Here is a 27376-nt window from a genome sequence, read left to right as displayed (position 1 = left end):
GGAGCTGTTAAATCTTCACTATGAATTCCAATGTAAAGGGGAAAGAGAAATATCCTTCATTTTGTGTATTTGCTCTTTACAGAACAAAACTATGGTTTCATCTTCCTGGCCAGTATTCAAGTGCATTACATCATAGATTATTAATTAAGTGGCAAGGACAGAAATCTTTAATAACTTTAAGTACTTGCACTGTTCATGGGGACGGAGAAAGATCATCCCATCTCATTCTTTGGAGGCCAGTTGGGCCCTAAAATTACTGCATTATATCAGTCTAGCTGCATATCTACTTGATGTATTGGCCGGAGTAAAGAGCTTAAACTGACCATAGAGTATATTCTGTCTCTTTAATTAACATTAAATTAAAATGGAATATCCAAAAATCCATTTGTAAAATAGGGTTAATAAAAATTACTATTACCAGCTAACCTATGAACAGGGTGTTGATTTTCACCCGAACAGTTATCAGTCAGTAGGTTTATTCCACTAAGTTTGGAAAGATCACCATTTTTTTGTTCATTCAGCTACTGTTCAGGATCAGAATGAAAATCAGGTTTATTATCACTGAGGGAAGTCGTGAAATTCGATACTTTGCGGCAACACCGCAGTGGAGGCATAACAAATTGCTGTAATTTACAATGAAATAAATAGGTTAATAGTGCAAGAGAGAAACAGCCGGGTTGTGCTTTTGGGTGTGTGGACCATTCAGAAATCTATGAGCAGAGGGGAATAAACTGACACTAAAATCTTGAGTGAGTATCTTCAGCTGCTGGATCTCTTCCTGCTGGTAGGAGTGTTCCGCATGATGGAAGCTGCCTGCTCCAAGCATGGCCTTTGGAAGATGGCCTGGCTGCTGGAGAGAGTTGCGCTCGTGTTGGAGCTGGTTGAGTCTACAATCCTTTGAAGCCTCTTACAATCCTGTGCACTGGTGCGTCCGTACCAGTTGCTGATGCAACCAGTTCGAATGACCTCCACTATACGTCGGTAAAGATTTGCAAGCGGCTTCGGTGACATACCAAATCCCAACAATTTCCAAAAGAAATACAGTACTGTGGAAAACTCTTGAACTTGGACACATCTATGCAGCTAGGGTGCCTAAGACTTTTGCATAGTTCTGAATTTATCAATGTGGAGCAAAGACCGAGTTTGAAAATCTAGCAGGAGCAAAGGATGTTGAGAATGATAAGGGTGGAATGCCACAAGAGGGGTGTGGGACAGGTGGCAGAGAAGGAGTGCCAGGGGCACGGGGTGGTGCGAGTGCAAACACACCCAGTCTTGGGACACCAGGCAAGGCTGTTTGATTCCCAAAAAAATGGGTAAAGTGATCATTACAGAACGTTTCTCTGGTGCTTCCTCCTCCCTCCCCTCACCCTTCCCCTTTTCCCACCCATGATTTCCTTCTCTCTGCCTCCTTCCCACTCTCAGTCCACAAAAGAGACCCATACCAGAATCAGGTTTATCATCACTCACATACGGCATGAAATTTGTTTTTTTGCAGCAGTGCAATACATAAAATTACTACAGTACTGTGCAAAAGCCTTAGGCATCCAGTCTGGTGTGTATACTCCAGCTAGGATGTCTAAGACTTCCGTATAGCTTCTGCTTTGATTGCATCAAAATACTGGGCCCAGGACTGATCCTCTGGCGTACTAATGTCCAGGAACTTGAAACTATTCACCTTTTCCACTGCTGATTCCTCAATGTAGATTTGTGTGTGCTCTCCTCGCCCTGTTATTGCTTGTTGTAGATGAAGTGTGGATGTGAGATAGGATTGATCTTGGTTGTAACATCCTCTCAACGACCAAAAATTCTGTGGTCCATGGTTACTTAAATCAGATTAAACCATTAAGTAAATCAGATTGGGAAAATCAGGTTGTTAATGGCTCTCAAGAGAGTGAGGTTGTTGAATGCCTAAGAGATAGCTTTTTAGAGCAGTTTGTGGTTGAGCCTACTAGGGATCAGCTATACTGGATTGGGTGCTATGTAATGAACCAGAGGTGATTAGGGAGCTTAAGGTAAAAGAATCCTTAGGAACCAGTGATCACAATATGATTGAGTTCAACTTGAAATCTGATAGGGAGAAAGTAAAGTCTGACGTAGCAGTATTTCAGTGAAATAAGGGAGAATATTACTCCGCTCATTAAGAAAGGAGGAAGGCAGCAGAAAGGAAATTATAGACCAGTTAGTCTGACCTCAGTGGTTGGGAAGATGTTTGAGCCAGTTGTTTAGGAGGTGATGGAGTACTTGGTGATACAGGACAAGATAATACAAAGTCAGCATGCTTTCCTTCAGGGAAACTTCTGCCTGAGGAACTTGTTGGAATTCTTTGAGGAGATTACAAGTAGTATAGATAAAGGGGATGCAGTGGATGTTGTATATTTGGATTTTCAGAAGCCCTTTGACAAGGTGCCACACATGAGGCTGCTTACCAAGTTAAGAACCCATGGTATTACAGGAAAGTTACTAACATGGTTAGAACATTGGCTGGTTAGTAGGAGGCAGTGAGTGGGAATAAAAGGATCCTTTTCTAGTTGGCTGGCAGTGACTAGTGGTGTTCGGCAGGGGTCGCTGTTGGGACCACTTCTTTTTATGCTGTATATAAATGATTTAGATGATGGAATTGATGGCTTTGTTGCCAAGTTTGCAGATGATATGAAGATTGGTGGAGGGGCAGGTAGTAGTGAGGAAATAGGTAAGATGCAGAAGGACTTAGACAGATTAGAAGAATGGGCAAGAAAATGGTAAGTGAGATGCAATGTTGGAAAATGCATGGCCATGCATTTTGGTATTAGAAATAAATGTGTGGACTGTTTTCTAAACGGGGAGAAAATCCAGGAAATCTGAGATGCAGAGGGACTTGGGAGTCCTTGTGCAGAACACCCTGAAGGTTAACTTGCAGGTTGAGTCTTTGGTGAGGAAGGCAAATGCCATGTTAGCATTCATTTCAAGAGGTCTGGAATACAAGAGCAAGGATGTGATGCTGGGTTTATAAGGCACTGGTGAGGCCTCATCTTGAGTATTCTGAACAGTTTTGGGCCGCTCATCTTAGAATTGATGTACTGATGTTGGAGAGGGTCCAGAGGAGGTTCACAAGGATGATTCCAGGAATGAAAGGGTTATCATACGAAGAACGTTTGAACGCTCTGGGTCTGTACTCACTGGAATTCAGAAGGATGAGGGGAGGGGGGATCTCATTGAAACCTTTTGAATATTGAAAGACCTAAACAGAGTAGATGTGGAAAGGATGTTTCCCATGGTGGGAGAGTCTGGGACAAGAGGGCATAGCCTCAGGATAGAGGGGCACCCTTCCAAAACAAATGCAGAGAAATTTCTTTAGCCAAAGGGTGGTGAATTTGTGGAATTTGTTACCACAGGCAGCTGTGGAGGCCAGGTTGTTGGGTGTATTTAAGGCAGAGACTGACAGGTTCTTGATTGGACATGACATCAAAGGAGAAGACCAGGAACTGGAGATGAGGAAGAGATAGAAAAAAAGGATCAGCCATGATTGAATGGCCTAATTCTGCTCTTATGTCTTACGGTCTTGATAATTAAGTTTTAAACAATATCTAGCAAAAATTTTCAGAAGCCTGTGAGCTGAAATTAGTGAGAGAGTAAGCAAGAAGCGTAAACAGTCAAATACTTAGGAAGACTTTTTCAGTAAGTGCATTTTCAAGCACATGTTCTCCCAGCATGTTCTTTATGTTGGGAAATCAGAGACCATCATTTGATTCTCCCAACTGCTAATTTTCATAAAAACTGCAGGCTATATGCACACAATTGCCCTGCCTACGCTTGATGGGAGAGCTAGATTGTGTAATCAGTTAAATAATATTGCTTTCTCAACAGTCTTGAGATTTAGCTCAAACCAAATGACCCTATTCAATATCATTAATTAATTAAATATCATTTATCTATTGTGTCAGTCATCATGGAATCTTACTTGTTCTTTATGAACATTTTTCACGTAGTTGTGGAAATCAGCAACAATTGAGGGTCTCTTAAGACATAGGGGCTAGTTCTCTCTCTGCTTGTTCTTAAAGTGATCCCAGACCCCCACGTATTTCCCTACACCCTATTCTCTCTTCCTTGCCCACTAACACCCCTGCTGATTCAGCCATTATCCACCCACACAGGGGGCAATTGGTGGTCAATTAACCCATCAACTTATGTGCCTGTGGAAGATCCGAGCACCTTGGTGAGACTCTGACGGTTACCAGAAGAGCATGAAAACTCCACACAAGTGAAGAAATTGCTCAATCTCTACAGTTACCAAACAGGCTGTGACATTGCCATGTTGAGCTTAGGACCCGACAGCTCTGACAACATGCTAAACAAACAATGTACGTTTGCGATTGACTAAGGTGCAGCTCCGATTTTGCACCAGGTGTCTACCTATCTCACAGGGTTTTGTTGCCCTCTTCCCTCTCTGCTTGCTTCTGCCTGTCTTTCACCATCAGCTATATATTTTTTATATCGCCTCTCTCCCTTTTGTTAGTCTTTGCAGATCTGAGTCTCATTTCCATAGCTACTGCCTGACCTGCTGAGTTCCTCCAGCATTTTCCGTGTGCTTGTTTGTTTCTCTGTCTCTTTGCTCACATCTTGTCTGCAGCAATCTCTTTTGATTTCCGCAACTTCCGCCACCTTCAACAGGACCCCACCACCCAGCACATCTTTCCCTCTCTACACCTCTCTTCTTTTCGCAGGGATCATTCCCTCCACGACTACCTGGTCCACACATCCCTCCCCACAGAACTCCCACCCGGCACTTATCCCTGTAAGTGCAAATGCTACACCTGTCCCCACACCTTCCCCCTTACCACCATTCCGGGCCCCAGACAGTCCTTCCAGGTGAGGCAATACTTCACCTGTGAGTCTGCTGGAGTCTTCTATTGCATCCAGTGCTCCCGGTGCAGCCTCCTCTACATCGGCGAGACCTGACGCAGATTGGGGGACCACTTTGTCGAGCACCTCTGCTCCGTCCGTCGCAATAGACAGGACCTCCTGGTTGCCACCCACTTCAACTCTGCCTCTCATTCCTATTCGGATATGTCCATACATGGCCTCCTCTACTGCCATGATGAGGCCAAACTCAGGTTGGAGGAGCAACACCTCATCTACCGTCTGGGTAGCCTTCAGCCTGGTGGTATGAACATTGAATTCTCCAATTTCCGGTAATTCCCTCCCCCTCCCTCTCCCCCTCCCCTTCCCCCCATTCTAGGTCCCTCTCTGCCCCCTCCCCTTTCAACTTTCTGCTCCTTTAATTCTACAGTTCTTTCATGCTTATCCCCTCCCCCCTTTATCCTTCCTCTGATTGGTTCTCCACCTGGCGCCTCTAGCCCTTCCCCTTCCCCTATCTCTATTACTGGGCTTCGGCCCTCTCTTCCCCATTCCTGATGAAGGGTCTCGGGCCAAAACGTTGGTTACTCTTTTCTCACAGATGCTGCCCGACCTGCTGAGTTCTTCCAGCATCATGTATGTATTCTTTTGATTCATGTTCAGGAACAGATGTTACCCTTCAACCACCAGGCTCCTGAACCAGTGTGGATAACTTCACTCACCTCAACACTGAACTGATCTCTGAACACAACCTATGGACTCACTTTCAAGGACTCTGCAACTCATGTTCTCAGTACTTATTTATTTAAATTATTATTATTATCTGTTTACTTTGTATATGCACATCGGTTGCTTGTCAGTCTTTGTGTGTAGTTTTTCATTGATTCTATTGAACTTCATTGTGCTACTGTGAATGCCTGCAAGAAAATGAATTGCAGGGTAGTATATGGTGGCATTTATGTAGTTTAATAATAAATTTTACTTTGAACTTTGAGACTTATTTTAATTTCTATTGTTTTGCTATTTCTCTCTGTCTCATACCATAGCTCCAATCCCACCATTATTTGTTTCTAGAATCACTTCATGCCCAAATATTGATTCAGTCTGTTGTCTGACTTGTCTCTGTTGTCTTCAGATTTATCTTTTTGCTCAAGTTCCATTTGCTTGTTTTAATTTTCTTCTCTAGTCACTGACTCCAGCTACATTATGCTTGTTGTCTGCCTCTCCTGAATTTATGTCCTTTCCTTAGACTCATCTTCTTATCTCTCCTTGATGACACATCAATGATTTTATTTTTACTCAGCCTCTCTATTACCTGTCGCCTGTGGGAATATTCTTTCTTTTGTTCATTTCTGTCTCATTCAATTTCTCAAGGGTTGAAGGGAGCACTGTGTTGTTTCACCAAAAGATCTTCACCTTTTCACCAACCTAAGCATAGGAAGCAATAAGGAGAAACCTTCTTGAAATAATTGCAATTGCTAGCTACGAGCCATTTCAAAATTTCAGGAATTAATTGATCTAAATCAGACTCAAATTGAAGCATACACTTGGTGGCTACTTCATTCAAGTACCTCCTGTACCTAATAAAGTGGCCACTGCGTGCATGTTTGTGGTCTTCTGCTGCTGTAGCCCATCAGCTTCAAGGTTTCTACATTCAGAAATGTTCTGCTTCACACCACTGTAGTAACGCATGGATGTCTGAGTTACTGTTGCCTTCCTGCCAGCAAGAACCAGTCTGGCCATTCTCATTTCATCCACGGAAAAACTGCTCACTGGATGTTTGTTTTTGGCTTTCACACCACTCCCTGTAAATTCTAGAGAGAGTTATGTGTGAAAATCCCAGGAAATCAGCAGTTTCTGAGATAGGCACATCGCCCCGTCTGACAGCAATGATCAATCCGCAGTCAAAGTCACTTCGATCACATTTCGTCCCCATTCTGATGTTTGGTCTGAAAAACGGCTAACCCACTTGACCATGTCTGCATGCTTTTATACATTGAGTTCCAGCCACATGATTGGCTGATTAGATATCTGCATTAACGAACAGGTGTACAGATGCACCCAATGAAGTGGACACTGAGTATATTGAAGTGGAAATTGATCCATTACTGCATATTCCGGATATGTGATGTGATATATATCTGACTTAAACCTTGCTTCTGAAGTCCTATCTCAATTATTCTTACCTACTGCAACGCAAGTTTAGTGTACATCGGAGACTGAATTTATTCTGGCATTTTTTAAAATAAAATTCAGATTTACATCCAAAAGTAATTAAAGTTTTGCATTCTGGAATGATGAAAATTGAAACAGGAGTCAATCAAATCTATCTATCAATGAGGTAGAATGAGGGCCATCTGTAATGTAACTCCATTGATTGCCAAGACCCACATCTCTTAATACCCTTTACAAGCATTAACATTAATGTCCCCTTGCTAACGACATTGGCTAATAACTAAATCATTAGGATTGTTATCTATTCAATGGGGAAAGTTATGAGCAAGTTCCATAATAGAAAATGCATAATATCAGTTGTTAATTATTAAATGCAGCAAGAGAGGCACTTTCTTCTCCAGCTTTTGAAACCCATTCTCATTCCTTTGATAGCTGGCCTACATTGGACGAAAAATTAATTAGAAGTTGGCAGTAGAATTTGGTGATTACATTAGTTGCAGGTTTGAATAAACTGACATCTAATTTATCAAACTTAATAGATGTTGAGATTTTAAGTTACTTTAAATAGTAATAATCTTAATGGGATAAAAGTTACAGTGTCATCAAATGATGCATTACAGTTTTGCACAGTAGAATGGATCGGCTTGATGTAACAGAATGACTTTAGAAATAAGTTCCTGATCCTGAAATGTAAGTTCATCAGAATTCAGCAAGTGTGGTGAAATCCTTTAAAAACAGTCAGACAGGGATCTGTGGTGGTGGCCATAATGTACATTGTGGACAATGCTTGGCGACAGGGCTGTGTGTTCCACTTCCATATATATATATAAAATGGACCTTAAACATAGTGATGGTATGTTTCACAGGTGCTTCCCCAGATTTAGTTTGAGCCACATAAAGAGATATTTGATCAGATTATCCTGAAACCGTTGCCCGGTGTGTCAATTCTGGCTGCACCAACATGTTCCAGATTCAGATGAGCAAACCAACCCTCTGTACATAGAACATAGAACATAGAATAGTACAGCACATTACAGGCCCTTCGGCCCACAATGTTGTGCCAACCCTCAAACCATGCCTCCCATATAACTCCCCACCTTAAATTCTTCCATATACCTGTACCAAGGAGGACTACCTTAAAACTGAGCAGGCCACAAAGAGGAGCATAGAGGTTTCCTGAGAATATGCAGATTCTTCATGCTACAGAGAAAGATTTTAAATTTAAGGATGATTTCAGTCACACTATATGCATTGTAAGAAAAGTGTTAACACTTCCAGGAATATTAGATTGGGTTAGATTTATTAGTTACATTTACATTGAAACATAAAGTGAAATGTATTGCTTGTGTTAATAACCAACAGTCTGAGGATGTGCTTGGGGCAGTCCACAAGTGCCACCACACTTCAGGTGCCAACATGGTACGTGCGCAATGTTCAGCAGGACAACATGCAGCCAACACACACCAAGACAGACTCAACACCAGAAAAATCAAACTCTTCCTACCCCCCCACCCCTTCCCTTATCGGAGTCACCATCCCTTGTTATCAGGACTGACGACCACAGTCCTCGATGTCGAGGATTGTTGGTCGGAGTGGATCAGAGACCACTCCTGGGGATGTTTTTCTATCTTCCCAGAACCTCGGACTGATGGACAGGCAGGACCAATAATACTTGGAGATTTTGCTTTCTGCTTATACCTCCCCACCATGGTCTACACACCTCCAATCGCACCTTTGCCACACATGGAAGGTTGGCATTGGTGTTCAGTAGTTTATGAGTTATGCAGAACCTGGATTGGTGGAGACATGAGAAACCAAAGTAAGCGCTCGTACCCATCCCTATTCCACCACAGACTGTGAGAACAGGCCACCCTCCACCTTCACTCTCACACCACTAATCCACACCCTCTCCCAGTTCGCAAAGTTCGTAAAAGTTTTTCTTATATTGGCTGTAATTATTCCATAATGTCAGAAATTACAGGAAAAAACAAGAGTAAACTGTAAAAAATCTTTCCCATTGCTGATGAACCCGAAACGTCGACTCTTCACTCTTTTCCTGGCCTGTTGAGTCCCTCCACCATTTTGTATGTGTTGCTCTGCCTTCATCTTTCCTTTCTTCTGAGCGGCCTTACAACCTCCATTGAAATCAGTTGGATCAGAGATCCTGTGTCAGGTCAAATCTTATTCAGGATGTGAGAGCAGGTTCCTCAGTGTAAATCTAGTGCAACGTTTACTGGAGGGAAGTTAGCAAAGAAATTGCTAGTTCGGTTTGGTTTTGGGGCTTCCACGTTTCTGGCATTAATGAATAAAATCTAATTGTTAATACTTCAGGAGACACAAAAGATCATTTTGAGTTGGGATGGAGAAGAGTATGTGGACATAGTGTATGAATGACGTGTCCGGACTAAATATTCAGGCTAATAGAGCATTTCAATTCATTCTAATTTTGTGATGACTTGGCATTTTTGCAAGTTTCAAATGTGCTCACTGCCCTTACTTCAAGCCCATTCTTGCTTTGTGATTGTGTTCTCTGCAGATTATGTCTGTAATAAAATCCAAGTAGTTTGTATTCTGCTTCAGGTGCCTTGATTTTAGATTTTCTTCAAATAGTTTTCAATGTCAAGGTCCCTGAGCTATTCCCTGAGCTGATAAACAAAAGGCTTTTTGTATACTGCTGAAAATGTCATAGAGTGTCAACATACTGACTCTAAGCGTGACCCTGTACCTTAACAGTAATGGAGAAAAAGGAAGTAACATTCACTGTGCTAAGCATTGATTGGTAAACATTGAGCACAACGCTGCAAAAGGGCTTTAAGTCAAAGTCCCGCTGAGTATAGTCAGTCAACAGAACTGAATTACTAAAGTTGCCATGAATTAGAATTTCATTTATTAAAAATAGTGAATTCTGGTTATATGGGCTATCAGTTAATTGGGGCAGCTGCTTTTTTTTTAAAGAGCAAAAACAAATTGAGCTGGGGTTCACTTTGTTTATTTGGGACAAAATGCTGCTATTGGGGCAGGAGATTATTGCTGAACATTTTCAGTTGCGTGCACGCTGCGTGGCCGTTAGACACTACACTAAGCTTACGGCAAACAGTTTTTAAATAGCGTCAGTTGCATGTGATTGCGTTCAAAAAGCAGTGAGTTTTAACACTGATGGCAGGCAATAAGCAATAAAACAATTCAGAACTGTTTTGCTCACTGCGGTTTAAAGCATTCAGACTTGTAAATGGCCTGGAGTGAAAAGGAAACAATTTCACTACTTCAACAAGTCGGAACTATGAAGAATTTGAAGGTATTGACTGTCATCTTGAATGTTACTTCTGGTTTCCACCGGATCCTCAGCTTTCATCTGTGGCTCCAAGCAGCTCTTTGCATGGGATAGCAGCCACATCCCGGTACACTGCTTCAACAAGTGAGCTAAACCAGGTGAGGGTAGCTGGTGGGTCTCCTACTCTGGTGAGATAAGAGCATGCCTATCCTAGCATGAGAAGTAAGGTCCGACAGACTGGGCAGAGAAGATCTACCATGAGGTCCAATGGCCGGGAAGGCGGTTCTGCAACACTATGTGGAGAGCGAAGAACATCAAAGAGGCACAAAAGAAGTCATGGTCAGCCATAGCAACCAATGAAGGCACCAGCTGTGATGTCTACTCGTTCCATTGGACTCAAACTTCTGAGGTTCAGACAGTGGAACCACCCCAGTGCAATAGGTTTTCCACTTAAAAACTCTCCCAGACAGGTTTCCTGTCATCGTCAGATACGACGTACAACCACCAGTACAATTGGTAGTGTTCTAATTCATTCTGTATTTCATTAAAATGCATACATTGTTACTCAGTTAAATGATTGTTCTTTTTTATACCTTTTGAACTATTTCCAAGAAACTTCGGCTAATTGGGCCAAATGTACTGGTATCCCAGTAAACTGCAATCCACTGTATTTATATTAAGTGCATGGGGAATGATCTGGTTAACTTAAAGCACAATTATGACACCATCCTTCTAAGTTGGATAAGAAACAATCTACGAACTCCAAATCGAAACTCCAAAACTGACAGAAAATCCAAAGAGAAAACACATGTTGGAAATCTGAGATAAAAATAGAAAATCTTAGAACCTTTCAGGACAGGTAGTATCTGTGAAATGGTGTTAAAGTTTGCAGTCAAACCCAATTTACAACTTTGTAGACGACGAGAAGTAAAGTTGACTGGTCTTTCACCTACTCGATAATGATATTTTGAAAAACAAAATAGTAGATGACAGATTTGTTAACTCTTAAAAATCTGTGCAAAAACAGAGGGCTAAGTAGAAGGATTAGATTAAGCAGAATCAGGTTTAATATCACAGCATGTGTTGTGATATTTGCTAACTTTAAGGCAGCAATACAACACAATACATGATAATATAGGAAAGGCTGTGAATTAGAGTAAGTTTATATATATATAGAAGGGAAAGAAACTGTTCCTGAGTCACTGACTGTGTGCCTTCAGACTTCTATACCTCCTTCCCGATGACAACAGTGAGAAGAGGGCATGTGCTGGGTGGTAGGGTTCCTTAATTATGGACGCCGGCTTTTTGAGCCATCACTCCTTGAAGATCTTTTGAATACGACGGAGGCTAGGACCCATGAAGGAGCTAACTAATTTTGCCACTCTCTGCAGCTCACTTCAATCTTGTTGCCCCCTCTCTCATACTAGTTGGTGATACAACCATTCAGAATGCTCTCCACAGTGAGTTTTAGGTGACATTCAAATATAGACACCATCTTTCCTTCTTTATAGCTGCATCAATACGCTGGGACCATGTCAGGTCCTCAGAGATATTAACACCCAGGAGCTTGAAATTGCTCACTCTCGCCACTTCTGCTCCCTCTATAAGGATTGGTGTGTGTTCCCTCATCTTATCCTTTCTGAACTCCCCAATCTGTTCTTTGGTCTTACTGACCAGAGTAGGCTAAAAAGTCAGAGAGCATCGATGGCCGAAGCGTCTGTACTGTGTTGTAATGTTCGATGTTCTATGTTCTAAAATGGACTGCGCTTTATACATTGGTGCACCACAAGAAAATGACGGTCTGAACAAAAATCATCTCACTGGTCTTGGTTATATTTTAGAAAGGATTTTCAAAATCCTTTCATTATACACATTATACATTATACGTGACATTGAAATAGCAAGCACATTGCTCGAATTTCTAACAGTGTATTCTACTCTAAACATGTTTATTTTACAATATGGTTCATTTTTTCCCTTATTCTCATTGGATTAATGTAATAAATAGATGCTTAGGTTGTCAGAAGCCACTTTATGGCTGATCCATATTTAGGAAACATTTCTTTGTATCTAATTTTATGAAGAATGTTTGAGAGACCAAATTGTCCTTGCTCACTCATTTACAAGTTGTACTCTGACTCCAAGATTTGCATAAAATCAAATGATTGAAAAGTGAGTTTAGCACTTGCAACTGCAAATTAATTTCTGCTCATTGTCTATAATTGACATTTATTTTAAGGAACAAATTCATCAGTTCTTTGTTTTACACTGAAATTTCTATCTGTAAGTGTGAATCTGTTACATGAAACAGCTCCTAACAGTTCAAAAGTAGCACATTAGAAAATGGCATCACGTTGTGTTATTGTGTAAAGGAGGGTGTTCAGTTTTGTTAAGCAAGGCTGATGTAAACAAGGTTAGTAGTATGTCCTCCCAGGAATAAGCTCAGAAAACAAAATGGAACAGAAAGGAATCAATTACAGAAAGGAGAGATTTGACGCTTTACATTCATGGAGTTACCCGCTCTAAACCTATTTCCTCAGCTTTAACTATCTTATAGAAATAATAATGAAAATAATGCTGAGGTATGAGATGACAACAGCAAGGCAAAATGTACAAGCAGAGACAAGGGACTAAATGGTGACAGAATGAAGATATCTTTGAAGGGATTAAGATTCCTGTTTACAAACAAATGCTTGCTTATCTCTGAAATTAATGATCCACTGAATTAATGGAGCAGTAATGAAATCAAGTGGAATGGGTGATAAAAACATGCAGTTTATAAGTGCGTGATTTGTTGACAGACCATTAATTACTGCAAAAAAGCAGACTCTCTCCCAATTTTCTGTAAAAGATGACTCTTCCCACCATAGTACAGTATAAGAAGTGAAAACAGATTTTTCATTGCTTATCAAAATTCCTCCAATGATTTTCCCTCACAAAATATCCTGGAAATAACACCTTAAGTAAAAGTGTATTTTCACTTAGTTTGATCTAAAAAAAATCCTATTAGAAATTTCAGTGAGAGTTAAACAAATAATATCCTGTATTCTCCACTAAAGATCAAAATAAACTCTAGAAATTATTTTTATCAGTTAGAAAGATTTTTTGCACTTTTGCTTGCTTTTTGCAAATTAATGGCACAAAATATAAACTCAACATAAACACACTGCCACATCCAAAGTAGGAAACACAGTCATCAAATTTAGTTACTCTGAGAATTATTAAATAATTACTTGCTATTCCCCTTTCAGTTAAATTATTACCAAGTTCATGGATATTTTGTAAAGTGTCAGCAATTAACACATTAATAACACAGAATTTTGAGATTATATGTAATATTGTCCAAGAAGAAAAGGTACAAATTTTTCAAGCCATAATGCATTCAAAACTTTATTTGTATCCCTGAAACTAGTATGGAGCTTAACACAGGGGAAACATTGTCATTCAAAGGATCATTCTAGTGAAGAACGTCTTGACAATTTTGCCATGTGGGAACTAAGCAGTGAAAGTCAGAAGATACGAAAATTTATACGTAATATTTGCTTTATTGATTCTGTGGAGATGGTACTCTATTTGACCCACTAGGAAACTATTATGAATGGATAATTGATTCCCTTGCAATGCTGCCCGAAGAAATGTTCTTAAATCTATTTAGTAAATGTAAAATTATATCAGTCAATCTCCCATTGGATTGACCATGGGTATTATAAAAATGTGGTCTTCCACCTGAAGGAATTTTAAAAGGTATTAAAGAATTGGTTCAAAGCATACTGAGGTAATCCACTATCCAGTTTAATTTGAAATATTCTGTCTTAATTTTCACTTATTATTTTGATTGCATATTTGTGGCTAAGAGGCGAAACTTATCAGCAATTTGAGCAGCAGAGTTAATCAAAATTTCTGTACAACGCAGACTGAAGAGCTGTGAGGTACAAAAGTGAAGTCACTTTTGGTTGACAGTATACACTCAATGGCCACTTGATTAGGTACCTCCTGCACCTATATAATGGCCACTGAACGCATGTTCATGGTCTTCTGCTATAGACCATCCATTCCAAGGTTTGAAGTGTTGTGCACTCAGAGGCGTTCTTCTGCACACCACTGTTGTGTGGCCTTGTTATTTAAGTTACTGTCCTCTTCCTGTAGCTTGAAACAGTCTGGCCATTCTCTTCTGACCTCATCCACTAACAAGGCACTTTTGCCCACAGGACTGCCATTCACTGGGTGATTTTTTTTGTTTCTTGCATCACTCTCTGTAAATTCTAGTGATTGTTGTGCAAGAAAATCCCAGCAAATCAGAAGTTTCTGAGATACTCAAACCACCCCATCTGGCACCAACAGTCATTCACCAGTCAAAATCACTTAAATAGCATTTCTTTCCCACTCTGCTGTTTGGTCTGAACAACAACTGAACCTCTTGACCATATTTGCAAGCTTTTATGCATAACTTTTTCAGCCACATAATTGGCTGATAGATATTTACACTAATGAGGAGGTATGCAGGTGTAGTAATAAAGTCACCACTGAGTGTATATTGCAGTTTTTGCATATTAGTTCATCTCCGGTCTGTTGCATTTTTAGCAAATGCATTTTGAACTCCTTTTCTCCATATCTGACTCCTGCTTTCAATGACCACTGATCTAAGAGAATTTCAGCCAAGCTTTTTCAAATAGGCAGCTCTTTTTTTTTAAGTAAGGTGGTATTGGATTTTGTAATGGATAATATTGTTAATAGACTTGCATAGACATAGATAAATGGAAATTTCACGGTTTGGTATTAAGATGGTGGAATGGGGTGATTGTATTCATCATTCAGTATCATAACCTTTGAAAGTGATTAGAAGAACTTGCTGGAGGGTTTCAAGATTGTACAAAACTTTAAAAGGATGGGTGTTCAAAGGATTTTTCTGGTATTGATCATAGCAAATACCAAATGTAAGGGACTTGGACACTGATAGATTCAACAGGAAACTTAGGAGTCTGGCGAGATTGTGGAATTTGCTTCCTAAAAGAGATCCATTACTGTTTGTATTCTTTGTTACTTTTTGGCATCTTCTCTAGGGATAAGACGAAAGAGTACAGAAGGATATGTTGATAAAGGTTAGAAGAGAGGGAGAAATCAAGAATGGAACGTGAACACTGATTATGAATGGAATAACTTGATCTGTTCTTTAAACAGTTTGAAGCTAATATACATGTTAACTTTGCTCTAGCAATTATTGAGATTGCAGGATGAATTGCTATGGGGTCAATCTTCTGAGGTTGCCAGAGGCTGTAAGGGCACCTCATAGTAGCAATTCAAATTTGGATCATGCCATGTGAGGCACTCAGCACTTCTTGTTACAGTATAATGAGCCATTAGCCACCACCTTTTCATTCTGCCTACACAGAGGGTAAAACTGAATTGAAGTCATTACTCTAAACAAATTCACAATGTTCAGAAGTAATATTAGGAGCAACACCATTGCAGCTGTTGTAATAAGTCTCAACTTGGAGTGATAATACATTGGAAGTATGGTGTTCTTGGGGCACTATCCTTCCAACAGTTGTTCCAAGAAATTTCATCCCACAGAAGTTACCCAATATTTTCAGCAATGGTCAGGAATGGTGTTAAAGTCTCTGTTTCAACTTTAGGATATCAGTCACTAATAAGTATTAGGGGAATGCAAGTTGGGGGATTCTTTTTTTATTAAACACAACTTGAGTATGCAGCAGTTGTGTCTTGCTTTACACCTAGAGTGCGTGCCTCCTTTCTGCAAGCCTGATGGTGCTCTTTCCAGTCATTTCACTTCTTTTATTTCAGAAAGTTGGATGCGTTCATATATGATGCAGCAGTGCTGAATTACATGGCTGGAAGAGATGAAGGATGCAAGCTTGTAACAATTGGCAGTGGATACGTCTTCTCAACCACTGGCTATGGCATAGCTTTGCAGAAAAGCTCACCTTGGAAGCGTCAGATTGACTTAGCTCTCCTCCAATTTGTTGGTGACGGTACGTGTGCTTCAAGTTACCCGTGAACTCATATGAATCTGTTGAGTATGCATGCCTATTTAATTCTTTTGGTGAAACTATTCCTCCCCAGCATGAAGCTCCAGTGAGAAAGAATTTCTCTGGAGTACTTCAGATGTTAAACCAAAGTAGAAGACCTTACGCAGGCATATTTGATTATAAATGCGGACATAAGACATAGCAGTGCAAAGTGTTGACACTAAAATCTGTCCCAAACTTAGCACAACAATATAACATTTTCGGGTAGGATCATTTCAAAAATCAACATAGAAATTATCACATATAATGGAGTGTTTTCCCATTTGTTTTATTGTTCATTTTAGATGTGGATTCCTATGTATGTTTGTGATTTCAGCCATCTGCTTTGCCCATCCCCTCTGACACTTAGAGCTGGAAGAATAAGGATTTGGAATACTAGCCCATATTTGTCTACATGGAGATTGCCTTATCTGATGGTTGTTTCTGGCATTTGCTGTTTTTTTTTAAAATTTTAGTTTCCCAGTTATTAGGAATCCAGTGAAAGTCTGAAATTGATTTCAAGGCTCATGCCACACTATTGCATATAGAATTGGAACTGCTTTTGAGTTTATACAATTAACTGTGGAGTTTTGTGGAAGTCATGATGTTATTTTCCTTGATACCTTTTACACAAGGATAAAATCTCTTTTAAGGTTGATTTCTGATCTTTCATCATGACCTGTATTTTAATTTGATGTCCCATCATTGAGTGAGTTAGGCTAAACCTTGTGGGATGTTGGTACCAAGGATGCATTTGGATAATGCTTACATTATAGGACAATGTTGTTTTCTGTGTTGGTAAAGCATTTTTCCCTGTCAAGCCACGCTATGAAGGGACATTATGCTTTCTGAACAATGAATTATTCTTCCAAGATCTGTGTTTTTTTTTAAGCAATCTGGTGATACGGTTTGCCAAGAGATTTTCCATGCACCCATTTCCTTCCTGTCTTTTTAAGCACTGTCATTATTCAAGAATGTTATTTCCAGAGTTTTAAAGAAAGTAACCACAGTCAAATTGCCTTGCAACTAGCTGTAGGGTCTAGGAATCCCTTCAGAGCCTTAACAACACATTTATCACTCAACTGAAATCACTTAACTAACACTCAACAACCTAATTGTCTGGTGGGAGAATGCTGCAAGGAGATTAGCCACCACAATCCATAGAACAGTGACCACACGATTGAATTATTTCATTGGTTGTAAAGTCGTGGGAAGAATGAAAAATGCTCAATATCAAAGCAATTCTTCCTCAGTCTGAGAATTGCTTGAGAAAGTGGTGCAGATTGTAGAGGAACTATTGCACAGTTGTATCTCTGATTGTGTGTACTAATATGCATTCTATAGAGTTTCTTGTTTCATGAATGTCTGTGAAGAGAAAGAATTTCATGTTTTATAATGTACACTTATTCTGATGTTAAATTGAACTATTCGAACAGTGGTGGACTATTTTGGATAATTCCTTATGAATTCCAAATCTAAATTTTAGGTCTGCATGGACTATGTTGAAAATATATCCTTGCTCAGGGTATCAAAAGGTAGAACTCTCCAAGTAGTCCCACAGAAATGAAATACAGAGTAGCCATGATCTGATAATAAGGTCCTGTTGGACTAGATAGCCTGCCACTCCCTATGTAAGAGCAGCCTGCAAACTAAAACCAGGTTGGTGCAATTATTATCACTGACCATCTTTTCAGAACTGAGGAGGAAATTAAATTTATGGCAACAGCAGTCATTTTCAGGAGTTATATAGAGGATCTCTCAATTGTATTTGGCCGAATGCTGGTTGTTGTTTCTTCAGGCAACCAAACGTGGCATTTTTCATATGTTAAACAGTAATTGGAGGTTCACTCCAAGAGGTAAACATATTAGAAAATAATATAAAACAAAGTCGCTGTTGAACTATAAGAAATGGAATTCGACCCCTTCCACTTTGCAGAATTGTAGAACTTTTAAAAAAGACTAGTCTTATAATAGATAGTCTTGGGACTAGAGGATTGTTTTAAAACAAAACATTTGGTTTACTACTGGGCTTTGGGGAGGAATTCTGCCATCCTTACATGGCCTAGCTGACACTGTATGAGGCTCCATATTCACAGAATTATGGTTGACTGACTAGCAAACAAATAAATTCAGACTAATTAAGAATGCTGGCCTTATAATTGACGCCATATCAGAAAAATTAAAAATAAAAATTGTCCACGCACATCCCATCTCTGCTTTACCCCTTGCTCCTCTTGGGGCTGTGCTTATTTGCCTGGTCTGAAGTTCATGGTTTTATGAATGTTCACTGTCTCCAGAGGTCTGACAATCTCTCTGCAATTAACATTAATTAGGTCTGAAAACCGGGCACTGAGAACTGTGTTCCCACTGGGGTGTGATTCACCTTCGCTGATAGACTTTTATATAATAGTAGAGATCGGTTTAAAAAAAACTGTTTGGAACTGACTCAGACGAGGGCATTCTGAAGAGACTTCAGTAGAAATTTATCTTCCAGCACATGTATTAAACAGGCAGATAAAGTAAAGTTAATTGACGTGAGTTTCAAAGGCAGCTGCTCCTATTTATGCATGGTTAATGCAAGCGACTGAGGAAGTTACAGCTTCTTTGCCAATATAAACATACACTGTATATACGGTACATCCCGTACAAAAGCTGAGAGGGCTCTTTCAGCTGGTGCAGTTGACACGTTAATTTCAGTTAACTCTTTGTTTGCACATTGAGCATCTTGACACATTTTTGCCTTCTACAGAATAGCTGTTAATTGAGAGCAGAGTTATTATGATGGTACCAGAGAAAGAGAGAAACATTTGTCCAACAAGGACAGTGCAGTTCTTTAGTCGATTAAATAGTGCACCTTGCCCACACCACATAGTAAAACCCTAGTTGTGCTCCATAATTAAATTTTGTCCAAGTGATGTTGTTAATACTTATGAAATACTTCTTGTACATCAAATATAAGGTGATTCACTTATGGTTCTTTGACCACATGTGACGGAGAGTCAATCAATGAATGGAAGGGCTCCCATACATTAATTATTTTAATATCAATAGAACTGTATATTGGGAAGCAAGTCCCACTGACAACCAATATTCTTTTAGTCATTTAGCACTTGTGACTAAAAGTGTTTCACACGGTGGTTCTTTTATTCTAAGCCGCACTAAGAGCTCTTCAACACCACAGCCTTATCAGCTTCATAACTGCGGCAGTATTGCTCTGCAGTGCATCCGCCTCAGAATATAGTTGTCACAAAAGTTGCTAGTTCAGAGAGTAATAATAGATACTCCTTCCTCACGCTCTCTCTCGTTCTCTCTCACTATTTTCTTTTCCTTCCTCTCTTTATGGCCATTCATGTTGTGGAGTGTCTGGATGTTTGTTTCTTCATAAATGGAGTGTTGTTATCAACAATTCGTTCACACACTTACCAATCAAACCACTGTACAAATCCAGTTACAATTTAATGAGTGTCTGGTATTTAACATTGCGACTCATTAATGCGGATATATGGATATAATATGTATTCAAATGCATTTAATATAGTTTTGCTTATTGAAGAGACATGTAAGTTTAAGAACTTCCTAAAGATCCCTGCTATTATTTTTGTCCTGCTGTGCACTTGAAGCTAAGCTCAAATTCCTCTGCGTGGATTTTGTTTTTAAATGAATGGATTCCATAACACAGGAAAAGGTTGAGACAATGTCAAACTGTGAAACTGAGCTAAAAGGTTTTATTCATGTGAAGGGAGACAGATTCTTAAGACCCTGTTGTGTTGATTCACATAGCAGATGTACAGACTATCAAAGTGTTGCATTGCATTGCAGCACAGAAACTGGCCGTTTGGCCCAAATAGTCTATGCTAGCCTTCGTGCAAGCTTCTTCTTAACTTAACTGCTATGGTAGTGCAGCAGTTAGCATGACACTACTGCAGCTTGGGGTTTCAGAGCTTGCAGATTAATTCCAGTGTCATCTATAAGATGTTTGTATGCAAGGGTTTCCTCCCACAGACCAAAGACGTACTAGATAGTAATTAATTGCTTGTTGTAAATTGTCCTGTAATTAGGCTAGTGTTAAATAGGTGGGTTGCTAGGTGGGGGAACTCATAGGGCCAGAATGGCTTGTTCTGCACTGTATCTTTAATTAATAAATAAATTTTAGTTAAAACTGATCTACGAATCCATCTTAAGCTTACCGGTTTCTCTTTGTGTCGAGGAAAGTCTATAAGATTGTACAAGTGCACATTTCAGTACAGGCTGTAGAGTTTCCTACAGTGGTTTGCATGATTAATCCAAGTTTATTATCATGCCTTGTCCTTTTCACCAAGCAGGTGAATGGATTGTATTTGCAGAATCTGATATGTTTTGCCTGAGACAAATGAAAGCTTCTGAAAATCCAAGTGAAAACATTTTTGTTTGTAAGTACTCGGCAGGCTGGGCAACATCAGTGGAGAGCAGCATCGCCAGTGATTGAGGTCAATGATATTTCATCAGAATTCTATCTCCACTGATGCTGCCTGACTGCCAGGCAACTACAGCATTGTTAGACCTTAAGACATAGGAGCAGAATTTGTACATCAAGTATGCTCCAACATTCAATCATGGCTGATTTGTTTTCCCTCTCAACCCTATTCTCCTGCCTTCTCCCCGTAACCTTTGACACCCTAAGTAATCAAGAACCAACCAATCTCCCCTTTAAGTATTCTCAATGACCTGACCTCAACAGTCATTCGTGGTAATGAATTCCACAGATTACACAGATCATTCACTGAAATATTCCCACAACCTATGGACTCACTTTCAACAACTCTTCATCTCATGTTCTCGATATTGATTGCTTATTTATTTATTATTGGTTTTTTTCTTTTTGTATTTGCACAGTTTGTTGTCTTTTGCACACTGGTTGACCGCCTAAGTTGGTGCGGTCTTTCACTGATTCTGTTATGGTTTTTGTTCTACTATGGGTTTATTGAGTATGCCCGCAAGATAATGAATCTCAGGGTTGTGTGTGTGAGGGATGGCTTTTTAGAACAACTTGTTGTTGAACCCACTAGGGGATCGACTGTGCTGGATAGGGTGTTCTGCAATGATCTGGAGGTGATAAGAGAGCTTGAGGTTAAGGAACCCTTAAGGAACAGTGATCACAATATGATTGAGTTAACATTGAAATTTGAGAGGGGAAAAATAAAGTCCAATGTGTCGGTATTTCAGTAGAATAAAGGAAATTACAATGGCATGAGAGGAAAGCTGGCCGAAGTTGACTGGAAAGGGGCATTTGCAGGAAGGAGAGCAATGGCTGGAGTTTCTGCAAAAAATGAGGGAAGTGCAAGGCAGATATATCCCAAATAAGAAGAAATTTTCAGACGGAAGAAGGACACTACCATGGCTTACAAGTTGAGTCAGAACCAAAGTAAAAGCAAAAGAGAGGGCATATACAAGGAAGCCAGAGCTAGTGTGAAGATAAAGGATTGGGGAGCTTTTAAAACTTTCAGAAGGAGACTAAGAAGATCATTTAGGAAGAAAAGATGAATTATGAGAGGAAGCTGGCAACTAATATCAAAGAAGATATTAAAAGCTTTTGTAAGTATATAAAGACTAAAAGAGGTTTGAGGGTAGATATAGGACCAATACAAAATGATGCTGGAGATATTGTAATGAGAGATGCAGAGATGGCAGAGGAACTGAGTGCGTATTTTGCATCAGGCTTCACAGTGGAAGATGGCTGCAGTATACCGGAAATTCAAGAGTGTTAGGGAAGTGAAGTTTGTGCAGTGAAAATTACGACTGAGAAGGTGCTCAGGAAGCCTAATGGTCTGAGATAATGGTCCTAGACCTGATGGAATGCATCCTCGGCTTCTGAAGGAAGTAGCTGGAGAGATTGCAGAGATGTTACCAATGATCTTTCAAGAATCGATAGATTCTGGCATTGAACCGGATGACTGGAAAATTGCAAATGTTACTCTGCTATTTAAGAAGGGTGGAAGGCAGCAGAAAGGAAACTATAGACCTGTTAGCTTGATATCAGTGTTTGGGAAGTTGTTGGAATCGATTGTGAGGGATGAGATTATGGAGTACCTGGAGGCACATGACAAGATAGGCCAAAGCCAGCATGGTCTCCTGAAATGAAAATCCTGCCTGACAAACCTACTGCAATTCTTTGAGGAAATTACAAGCAGGGTAGACAAAAGAAATGCAGTAGACGTGGTGTACTTGGATTTTCAGAAGGCCTTTGACAAGGTGCCAGACACGAGGCTGCTTAGCAAGATAAGAGCCTGGGGAATTACAGGGAAGTTACTAGCGTGGGTGGAATATTGGCTGGTCGGTGGAAAACAGAGAGTGGGAATATAGGGATCTTATTCTGGCTGGCTGCCAGTTACCGGTGGAGTTTCACAGGGGTCAGTGTTGGGACCGTTGGTTTTTACGATGTATGTCAATGATTTGTACTATGGTATTAATGGATTTGTGGCTAAATTTGCCATGATACAAAGATAGGTGGAGGAGCGGGTAGTATTGAGAAAACAGAGAGCCTGCAGAGAGACTTAGATAGTTTAGGGGAATGGGCAAAGAAGTGGCAAATGAAATACCATGTTGGAAAGTGTACGGTCATGCATTTTGGTGGAAGAAATAAACAGGCAGACTATTATTTAGATAGGGAGAGAATTCAAAATGCAGAGATGCAAAAGGACTTGGGAGCCCTTGTGCAAAGTTAACCTCCAGGTTGAGTTGGTTGTGAAGAAGGCGAATGCAATGTTGGCATTCATTTCTAGAGATATAAAATATAAGAGGAGGCTCTATCAGGCACCTGTGAGACCACACGGAGTATTGTGTGCAGTTTCGGGCTCCATATTTTAGAAAGAATATACTGACATTGGAGAGGGTTCAGAGAAGATTCATGAGAATGATTCCAGGAATGAAAGGGTTACTGTATGAGGAATGTCTGGCAGCTCTTGGGCTGTATTCCCTGGAGTTCAGGAGAATGAGAGGGGATCTCATAGAAACATTCTGAATGTTAAAAGGCCTGAACAGATTAGATATGGCAAACGTATTTCCCATGGTGGGGGATTCTAGGACAAGAGGGCACGACTTTAGGATTGAAGGACGTCCTTTCAGAACTGAGATGTGGAGAAATTACTTTAGTCAGAGGGTGGTAAATCTGTGGAATTTGTTGCCACGAGTGGCTGTGGAGGTCAAGTCATTGGGTGTATGTAAGGCAGAGTTAGATAGGTTCTTGATTAGCCAGGGCATCAAAGGGTATGGGGTGAAAGCAGGGGAGTGGGGATGACTGGAAGAATTGGATCAGCCCATGATTGAATGGCGGAACAGACTCGATGGGTTGAATAACCTACTTCTACTCCTATATCTTATGGTCTTATGGATATATATGTGCTTTGATAATAAATTTGCTTGGAACTTTGAACTCTGGTCAAAGCTATTCTTCTTCAAGTCTGTTCGAGAATAATATTCTTGTATTCTGAGACTGTGCCATCTGGTCCTAGACTCCTTTACTATAGGAAATATCCTCTCCACATACACTCTGTTGAGGACTTCAATATTTGGTGGGTTTCAATGAAATTCCCTCTCCTTCTTCTAAACTCCAGCAAGTACAGGCCCAGACTTGTACATTAACCCTTTCATTCCTGCGATTATTCTTGTGACCCTCCTCTTGCCCCTCTCCAATGCCAGCAGATCTGTTCACAGATAAGGGGCCCAGAACTGCTCCTAATACTCCAGAGTGCAGCCTGATGAAAGCTTTATAAAGCCCTGCCACCAAATCAGGTGAATAGATTGCTGTGTATTTGCGGAACCTGACTTGAATTTTGCTTTAGACAAAATTAGCTAAAATTCAGATACTGAAAATCTAAATTATAACATTTTAAAGTACTCGGCAGGTTAGGCAATCTCTTTGGAGAGAAGTGTTGCCAGTGGTTCAGGTCAAAGATATTTCATCAGGATTCTATGTCCACTGATGCTGCCTGACTGCCGAGCATTTCCAACATTATTTCAGATTGGGACAATTTGCCTGGCTGCTGCTTCAGGCTGGTGAGCTGTTCTTTTTTGAAATGGTTGCACAGGGATGGTGATAAAGTAGTAATTTGATAGCTGGTAGTCTTGAGGCTTATCTTAAGGAGTCATGAGTTCAAATTCCATTTAGCAGCTGGGGAATTTAAATGTAATTAATTTTTTAAAAATCTGGATTAAAAAGGTGTTTTCATTAATGTCGACCGGTAATTTTTAAGACCAATTTGGATTCATTAAAATCCTGTGGGAGGAAATTCTGCTGTTCTTACCAGTTCCTTTGCTTGTACTGCATTCGGAAATGGGCTAGAAAGACCAGCTCAAACCTTGCTGCAAGGACTGCAGCAGTTCCAGATGATGTCCTCCAGAGAGGACTCATCATCTACCTCTCAAGGGGTTTAAGGGAAAGAACTAAATCCATAACAGCCACATATGAAGGAAATGCATTAAAGATTTTAAAAAATAGTCAATTGCAATGCCTGATTTATTGACAGGACCCCAAAGTGCAATATTTTTATATTTTGCTGTCCATTACGGCCCTCATCACAAATTTTGGTTTTACATATGTGTATTGATCTCGGCACCAAGGGTGGATGGCAATTCATTAGGAAGGTAAACCATTACTAGCAGTTTCTAATTAGATCAATAAAAGAAGTTTTATGCATCCAGTAAAACATCCCTTAGTTATTTCAGTATTTTATAGGTAATTGCAGGAAAGTGGATTGAGAAGCATTTCAGAAAGTTAGCACTGAATACCAAGGAGCACGGAGGAGACTGCACTAACTTTGCACAGGGCAGAACTTGAAGCCCACCCATTCTACAGTTAAAACAGTGAACAACACTTGGCCGAACCATAATCAAGTCTGTTACAGGCAATATCTCAGCTTCTGTTGCAGTACAACCAGATACCACCCAGTGCGTTGGCCGTTCAGATTTCTGTCGCACAAGCTCAGCTTGATGTCGTGTAAACACAGGCTGCTGCTGTTAAGCCCGTGTATGCCGCTGTTCAAAGGTGCTCCCCAACTCTCAGAATTGTCCAACGCTCTTCCCTCCAACATACTTACCTGGATTGCTGAGGTGTTGCCCCAGTGGAGTCTTTGTCAATGACCACATTCACAGACACACCAGTGTCACTTGTCTTGAAGTATAGTTTTAGCTTTCAGCCTGCAGGCTTGACTGTGGGCACTCGGACTGAGAAAACGCAGCCTTTCGACCCAGAACTGGTCAAGGTGAAATTCAAGGCCACGTGTAAACTCTTACACTGAACCGAACTTCAACAACAAACTTGTAGTCACTGTGCCAGCATTTCAGAGAACACAGGGACAGATAACACTAGGGGAAGCACAAGAGCACCAGGATTATTTATTTTATGTTAGTTGTAATTTTGCATTGTTTCAGGTTGGTCTACAACAAGGTGAAAGTAAGGTAGTCAATGAAGTATAAGGGTTTTACCTATTGGTACTGTGGTCAGATGAGTTGATCTTGGATATTAAGAGCAGATTGTTGCAATATAGATTGGCTCCTTATCGTTTCTTCTCCCTCCTGCCCCTTCTCTATGTTCAAGCACTTGCACCTTCCTAATGGTAGTAGCGAGAAGAGGGCTTATCCCAAATGGTTAGGGTTTTTAATGACGGATGCTCCCTTCCTGAGGCACTACTTCTTGAAAATGGCCTCGATGATGGGACCTGCTGAGCCTACAACCTTCTGCTGACTCTTGCAATCCTATGTTCTGCTTTTGCTTAATATTTGGTTTGCAGAGAAGTGTGATAGGGAGATTGTGCAGTGTCCAACAAATCATGATGTCTTCTATCTAGTTGTATATGGCAGGACTTCTCCACAGAACAGAATCCTTATTCCAGCGCATCAGTGGTTTGGTCTACTACATTTTATGTGATAACGTAGCGCCTTTTTCCTAAATGTTGCTGTGGATATGAAGTTCTATATCTCCACCAAATATCCTTTGTTTCCCAGGAGTTATAGTTTGAAGCTAGTTGTGAGTGCTGAACTGTGCTTGGCATAGTGAGCTGCAACAGAAAGGAGTTCCATGATACTGGTCGCAGAGATCTGTTAACTGGACAATGAGGGGATGGAATCCCTTCCAGGCTTTCTAAACTTCAAACACAAAGTACACTGCAGATGCTGTGGTCAAATCAACACGTACAAACAAGCTGGAGGAACTCAGCAGGCCAGGCAGCATCCGCTGAAACGAGCAGTCAACGTTTCGGGCCGAGACCCTTCGTCAGGACTGAAGAAGGAGGGGGCAGGGGCACCATAAAGAAGGTGGGGGAGGGTGGAATGTGCCAGGTGAAAAACCAATCAGAAATTGATCTTTCCTCTAGTTTTAGTTTTAAAAATTTCAGTTTTAACATGTGCTTCTAATACATGGAATACTGTAAGGAGTTTGTATGTTCTCCCTGTGACCATGTGGGTTTCCACCCCATGCTCTGGTTTGTTTGCTTGTTTATATATCTATTTATTTATTTACTGATTGATTGAGTTATAGCACAGAATCAATCCTACTGGCCCTTCATGCAATTCCACCCAGCAACCCACAATTTAATCCTCGCCTAATCACAGGATAACTTACAGTGACCACTTCACCTACCAAACAGAACATCTTTGGACTGTGGGAGGAAACCAGGGCACCCGGAGGAAACCCGAGCAGTCATGGGGAGAACGTACAAACTCCTTACAGGCAACAGAGGGTCACCGGTACTGTAAAGCATTGAGCCAACCACTACACTACCGTGCCGCCAATTCCAGCACCACCTATAAGGAGTTTGTACATTCTCCCCGTGACCACATGGTTTTTCTGCGGGTGCTCGGTTTCTTTCTACAGTCCAAAGATGTATCAGTTGGTAGGTTAATTTATCATTGTAAATTGTCCAGTGATTAGGCTAGGGTTAAATCAAGCTTTGCTGGGTAGCTCGCTCGAAAGGCTGGAGGGGCAAATTCTGTGCTGTATCTCAATAAATAATTAATTAATAAAACCTGCTACAATGATTGCATTCTCTGTCTACTAACACGGAAGACCACAATTCTCAGGAAGCTGCACGTTCACTCT

At 40.4% G+C, this 27376-nt stretch overlaps 1 protein-coding gene across 1 annotated transcript in view; it reads left to right on the top strand.

The window, feature by feature from the left end:
* grin2aa (glutamate receptor, ionotropic, N-methyl D-aspartate 2A, a) overlaps positions 1 to 27376 on the top strand; it is a 295359-nt gene that overhangs the window by 240040 nt on the left and 27943 nt on the right. The window contains exon 11 of the mRNA XM_059978631.1: positions 16082 to 16269. Within this exon, the coding sequence (XP_059834614.1) occupies positions 16082 to 16269 (188 nt within the window). The remainder of the gene's footprint in view (positions 1 to 16081; positions 16270 to 27376) is intronic.

The sequence above is a fragment of the Hypanus sabinus genome, chromosome 9 (genome assembly GCF_030144855.1).
Source record: "Hypanus sabinus isolate sHypSab1 chromosome 9, sHypSab1.hap1, whole genome shotgun sequence".
Classification (NCBI taxonomy): domain Eukaryota; kingdom Metazoa; phylum Chordata; class Chondrichthyes; order Myliobatiformes; family Dasyatidae; genus Hypanus; species Hypanus sabinus.
Note: the sequence above shows the minus strand (reverse complement) of the source record. Positions and strands in the feature narration are given on the sequence as shown.